The sequence below is a fragment of the Trematomus bernacchii genome, unplaced genomic scaffold (assembly GCF_902827165.1).
Source record: "Trematomus bernacchii unplaced genomic scaffold, fTreBer1.1, whole genome shotgun sequence".
In the NCBI taxonomy this organism is placed as follows: Eukaryota; Metazoa; Chordata; class Actinopteri; order Perciformes; family Nototheniidae; genus Trematomus; species Trematomus bernacchii.
This window is the reverse complement of record NW_022987851.1, coordinates 9,218,254-9,224,253: the sequence shown is the minus strand read 5'-3', so window position 1 is coordinate 9,224,253 and position 6,000 is coordinate 9,218,254. Positions and strand designations below refer to the sequence as shown.

At 39.3% G+C, this 6,000-nt stretch overlaps 1 protein-coding gene across 1 annotated transcript in view; it reads right to left on the bottom strand.

Moving 5' to 3' along the window:
* Nucleotides 1–341: 341 nt before the first annotated feature.
* The window catches only part of traf4a (tnf receptor-associated factor 4a), a 32,480-nt gene continuing 26,821 nt past the window's right edge, over nucleotides 342–6,000 (bottom strand). The window contains exons 5-7 of the mRNA XM_034113005.1: nucleotides 4,880–5,041; nucleotides 4,094–4,249; nucleotides 342–3,280 (exon numbers count right to left, since the gene is read on the bottom strand). Of these exons, the coding sequence (XP_033968896.1) occupies nucleotides 2,648–3,280; nucleotides 4,094–4,249; nucleotides 4,880–5,041 (951 nt within the window). The 3' untranslated portion in view covers nucleotides 342–2,647. The remainder of the gene's footprint in view (nucleotides 3,281–4,093; nucleotides 4,250–4,879; nucleotides 5,042–6,000) is intronic.

The window sequence follows — 6,000 nt, the reverse complement described above, 5'->3', positions numbered from 1 at the left end:
AAAATCCCAAGGATGTTTTTGTCCACCATCAAGTCTGTGTAGGAGCGCTTGTTTTACATTTCCTCTGATTCAAGATTTATTTCAGGGTATATTTATTTACATTAAACGTATCAGTTAGATTCTAGAATCTTTATCTCTTTATCTAGATTCTTGATAAAGGGATAAAGTAGCCACAGTGTGAAACCTACTCTATGAGAGCACAACATTTTCCTTTGACTTGTTCTTGTTTTATTGACTTCTCAAGTCAGATTTTAAGCTATGTTGTTGGTTCTGTTTAACTAAATTAATTTAATCAGGTTTTGAGGATTTCAAAAAAAAAGTTTAAAAAGTGAACACACAACTATAATATATGGTATTTTATTTCATTTAAGAAATTGACAAGCACTCATCAATCAACATATTAAAGAATTTGTGCCATCTGTGAAAACTCACATGAAGGCTCTTTAAAATAAATACTTTTAAGAGGAAATAATACAGACAGAATATGTGAGGCTCAAACCACAAGTACAAACAAATTATCCATATGTCCAAAGAGACAAAAGGGTATGAAAATTCCCAAAGTCGACCCCGACTCTCCAACGAAAAGCGTTTGTATAAAACAGCTAAGTATTTTTAAAAATACAGAATCTTACAAAAAAGTTGAATCTTCTCACTTCTTTAAATCACTGTAAAATATCAGCTGGTATTATGACAAGAAATAAGGAATTGTTCCATGTATAATAATAAAATTACAGAATGTGCTTCTGCATTTTTACATCAGTATTCACATACGACTGTAGTGTACTATATCATCAGTCCTCCACCTGTCTGATGGTGCTGTGACGGAGACGGGTGTAGCACACATCCCTCCAATTGCTTTCCGTTGCAACATTGTGTGTTGAGCTGAAGATACACACAGGGGACCATGGTAACAACAAAAGGTGTAGTCAGTCCCGAGACACCCACATATTTGCAGAAACCGTTACTATCTTTTCCAACAGTACACCACCCATGCGCGGGCTTGTAAAACAGTTCACTTCACAGACGAGTGTTCATTGTCTTTATAGGTTATATTACCGACAGCGTTCACATTTTCTGTATATATAAAAAACAAAACTTTTTTGACATTTTGTCAACTTTCAAACAGTCCAAAAAAAGAGACATAATAGCCATCAATGGGAGAGGATTCAAGAATACAGGTTACAGTACAAAAATGTAGTCTAGGTGGTAGCATGCATGTGTTTATGTCGCCCTGCACACCTTAAAACCCTCATGCGAAGACATACTGTATAAAAAGGCCACATGGCTTTTCCTTCACTATTAAATGCGCGTGTACTTGGACAACTGGCCTCTTTGTCTGCTCTGCTCATCCAACGACCGTCGAAAGGTGCTTTTGTCCCCTATTGGTGGACTTTTAAACAAATACGAAGCATCATAGGGTCACTATCAAGTGTGTGTGTTTGGTACATCTGCACGCTCCTCCTGCTGCTATTTACGACTGGGTCGAACCACGGACAAACACAGACAGATCTTGTGAGGGAGCAGGTAACTAGAAGAAACAGATCTGTAGCTTGTAAACCTGACAGCAAAAAAAACTAAACAGCCGTAGTTGAGCTTGACAGTTGCATTTTGGTGTATGCAGTTTAAAAAGCCAGACAGTTTTAGGATTTTCTCAGCATCAGCATGTTTAATTTGAGTTAGTTTGACATGTTGGGAAATATGCTACATTTATTCGCTTATATGAAAATTGTTACCACATATCTTTCAGCGAGTTAGCTTAGCCTAGCATAACGTCTAGAAACAGATGGCCTGGCTCTGACTGTAAATACTTTTGTATGTATTAAACAAACAAGTGGTGAATGTAAGTAAGCCTTACAAATGCTGGTAGGTGGATTATTTTACCTTAGGAAAAAGCCAGCCTTGCTATTTCCAGTCTTTATACTAGGCCAAGCTAACAGGCTACTGGTCGTAAAGTGGTATTGATCTTCTCATTCAACTAAACCAAAAGATAATACTATTCCTTTTAAAACACTAAAAATGACCAAGGTTGAATCTAATCAATTCAATGTATTTGTGTACACAAACGAGCAGTCTCTAAGCAAGGGCTGTGTGTTTGTTCAGGGATCAGTGGGAGTATACTGTATGAGCATGTAAACAAAAGGCAGTTGGGCTAGAGCTTGAGTCTGCTGAGCTCCAGCTTCTTCAGACCATCCGAACGGGACATCTCTCACCTGCTTCTAACTTTCTCTCTACAGAAGCCCTTCACAACCTTTTTTCAATATCTTTTCCATAATCTTTAACATATGTACTGCAGAAATAACAACAAAAATATAACTTAAGATAAACTCTCTAGGCACTGTTTGATTTCCAAGGCTTTTTGTTGTAGACTGTGATAAAAGGTCAGCAAACAGATAAAAAAAACGTAATAAAAAAGGAACAGCAGAGAGTGATGGTTCTGCTGACCAAACACTTTCTCCTCTGTGATACATCAAAGTCCTCCGAGTCAGCTCAGCCAGCCTAACAGACTCCATTCAAGCTCTGTGGTGGAGAGGCTGTAAGGGTCGAAAGTATCTAAAGGGTAAGTGTGTAGAAGTTTTCAAAGTTAAGTGTCTCAGTTCCAGTCTTTACCCATCTTTCTCCTTTATAAAAAGAAAACAAAGGTAGGATCTTAAGCCATTATCTTCTGGGGAATCTCTATTGAAGCCTTGATGAAGACGGAGTTGTCTCGGACGTAATTCCTCTTCTTTATCTCCTCGTGAGAGATGAACTTGGGGTAGCCGAAGCCCAGGGTGCTCTCGTCCAGCGAGTTGCGGGTGCTGCTGGGCTTCTGGAAGTTCTTCCAGTTGGGGTCGGGGTTGAAGGTCTCCGTGATGTGCTGGGGTTTGGAAAGTGACGGGTCGCTCTGGTCCATAATGGAGAAAGTCACCTTGTAGGAGAAGGGCCACTCCAGCAGGCTGTCGTACTCTCCAGGTAAAACGCGGATATAGACGGAGAGGTGGGAGCCCTCACCGCTGCCATTGCCGTTTAAGAAGGCGGACACCTGCAGCTTGTAGCCATAGCGGTGAGTGTAGAAGGGCGGGCTGAAGAACTCGTGGTTGCTCCTGATTTTGGCCTCCTGGAGTTTGCGGGAGTAGTCGCTGAGCTTCCAGATAAGAACGCCGTCGTGACTGACGGACAGCTCCTCCATCTCCCTCCGCAGCTCCAGGATCTCCTGCCGCTGACGCCCCACCAGGTTGCACATCATAGTCAGGTGAGACTTAGTGGTGTCTTCCAGGTGGCGACCGATAGCCAGTTTGGGGCACTGCCAGAGAGAAGAATAATTTAAAACCACAGTGAATAAGAGAGGATATGTACAATACATTCACATCTATATAAAGTAGCACAATCTGTATCTGTTTATTTTACAAACATTTACATAATTGGAGCCTCTACTGTTTATCCTTATTAAATATTTGTCTATGGTATAGAATACATACTTTTCTTAGTTAGTTTTCAAAGAAAATAACTACATATTTTAATCAAATAAGGATTGGACCGAGTTGCATGATTTATTGTTTAAAAACCTGAGGTTTATATATAAATATGAGAAAGATAAACATCTGAAATGTATGCAATTTATTAAACACAGCCTCTCAACTACAATTAAGTCTCCCACAATGCCAGGCTGTTCGCATCTGTTTGTTTACATCCATTCACAGATTTCCATTGGTAAATGTAAATTACAATGTTTCCATTTTCTCTGAAATTCTTAATAGAGCGCAGCGAGTATGATGCTCATCTGCCACCCCCCCTCGAGCGTGTCCACATTTTCTTAAACTGACGTCAGTTTTAAAAATAGACAGAATTGCACTGTCAGAATCTAGAAGTGTGGCTCTCGTTAAAATAGAGCCTACAGGCATGTTCCAAAAGAGGAAAAAAATATTATGTTGGGCACAATAACAACAATTTAAGGAAACATAATAAAAGTGAATGCATATAAACAACAAGGCAAACAAGCTTGACTGTTGAAAAGGAGAAGAAGAAGAAGCAGCAGAACAAGAACAAGAACAAGAACAAGAACAAGAACAAGAACAAGAAATATATTTTAATGTTAAATTATGCAGGTCAATCTTACCCTGTGTTTGCAGCCGGCTTCTTTGAAAGGGCAGAGAACGAGCGCGCTGCCGCAGTTGTCCTTCACATGGTTAGCCAGATCCTCTCGGGCGATGTTTGGTGTGCCGCACTGGTTTGGGCACTGGACAGGAAACCGAGGGCAGTGGAACTGGTGGTTCTACAGAGGAGATGGGGACAGTGTTAATGTGTGAACTGCTAACTGACAGCATGGGTGATAACACATTCTGCACAGTGGGGTTGCAGATTAATGGTGGCACATGGAAAATGCCCTTCAAAGTAGGAGAAAAATAAATGTGGTATTAAAAATGAGGCTGTAAAAATAGACCTGAATATATAGAAAACACCTGAACATGAAGCAGAGAGATGTTGGGACCCTTGCCAATCAGGCAATCAATGTTAAGAGTTTCATGCTGCTTTCCCTTTTCTTAAATTATAAGTGAATATTTTAGATTGTTCACAGGCCAAAAGAGGTCCTGGTGTCTGAGAAATGTTCTCATATCTACAACTATGTGATTATCAAAATAGTAGAGATTATGATTTTGATGATCGAAGTGATACATTAATTGACCAATTGTTGCTAAACTAAATTAAAAAAGGACATGTTGCAGCCCTACAAACACACTAAACTGTACATATTGAGCTTTTTTTTTATGATACATTAAATCAGGAGCAACTAAAAACACATTTTGCAAAAAACGGACTATTGTGGCAGATACTTAACTTATCTAATATAACATAATTTGAACATCCCTTGAGATTCTTGTGAAAAACTTTGTGTGAAACTGACCTGGATTGTGTCAAAGACAAACTCCTTGCTGCAGTACTTGCAGGGCTGTGTGCGTTTGGGACACTCGGCCTGGCCGTGCTGGGTCAGCAGGCGACGCATCATCCTCGCCCCACACTTGTTCTCACAGTAAACGCTCTCCTGAGGACACACGCCCTGGTGGTTCTGAGATAGAGAGGAATCACGACATTACAATTTAAAGCAGGGTTATAAATTCAATCCTACTTTACTCAATTGCGGTACATAAACTGCAGTTTTTATAGCTCAAAACGTCATTTTAAGGAGCAAAATATACAAGATTTCTCTAAAAAACAATGATGCTTCGTGTGCATCTTTGACCAGCCTATGTTAAGGACAATTTCAAACAAATGAGCGAATACACAAATTAATAACCTGTGAAAAAATGTATCTTATGATGAGATGTTTACTGATGTATATTTGTAAACAAAATAGTTTTCTTATTGTTTAATAAAATATTGCTTGATATGAAATTAACTTATTCTACATTGTCGGGCTAGCCCACTAGACAAATAAAATGTTGTACTCTGAGGGCTTTTTAAATAGTCAGCATTCCTTCCTTATAATAAAGTTCAGAAAATGTATTTATCAATCCATATAAACATAAAACATGATGCTGCTGCAGATTTTGGAGTTGGTTGAATCTTCTTCTTTTTTAAAAATCTTTTAATTGGGAAAATAATCCGCAGATGAATCAATAATAAAAACATTCATTTTGGAGTGGTATTGAAAGGTTTTGAATGATACATAGTTGTAAAGATGACTGAGTAATTCCAATGTGAGAGCCATAAGTGGACTAAAGCTGCTATAGCTGTGTGCAGAGGAGGCACCATGTGGGCCAGAGTAAACAGAGGGGGGGCGGTGGAAATGACAGAGGTGTTAGTGAGGAGACCCTGAGGTACTTCAGCGCTCTCACTGTAAAAACACATAGAGCCAGTCAAAGCTTCTTTTCTTCTACCAACACGTGTTATTTCAAAATAGAGACACACGTGCGTTAGTCTCTCCTGCATTTCACAAGGATGTCTTTCAAATCGGCATGGAAACTATATTGCGTCACTCTAGGTTGTTTACATCAAGCTCTCGCTGAGCTGTAAAAGGAAAAAAAA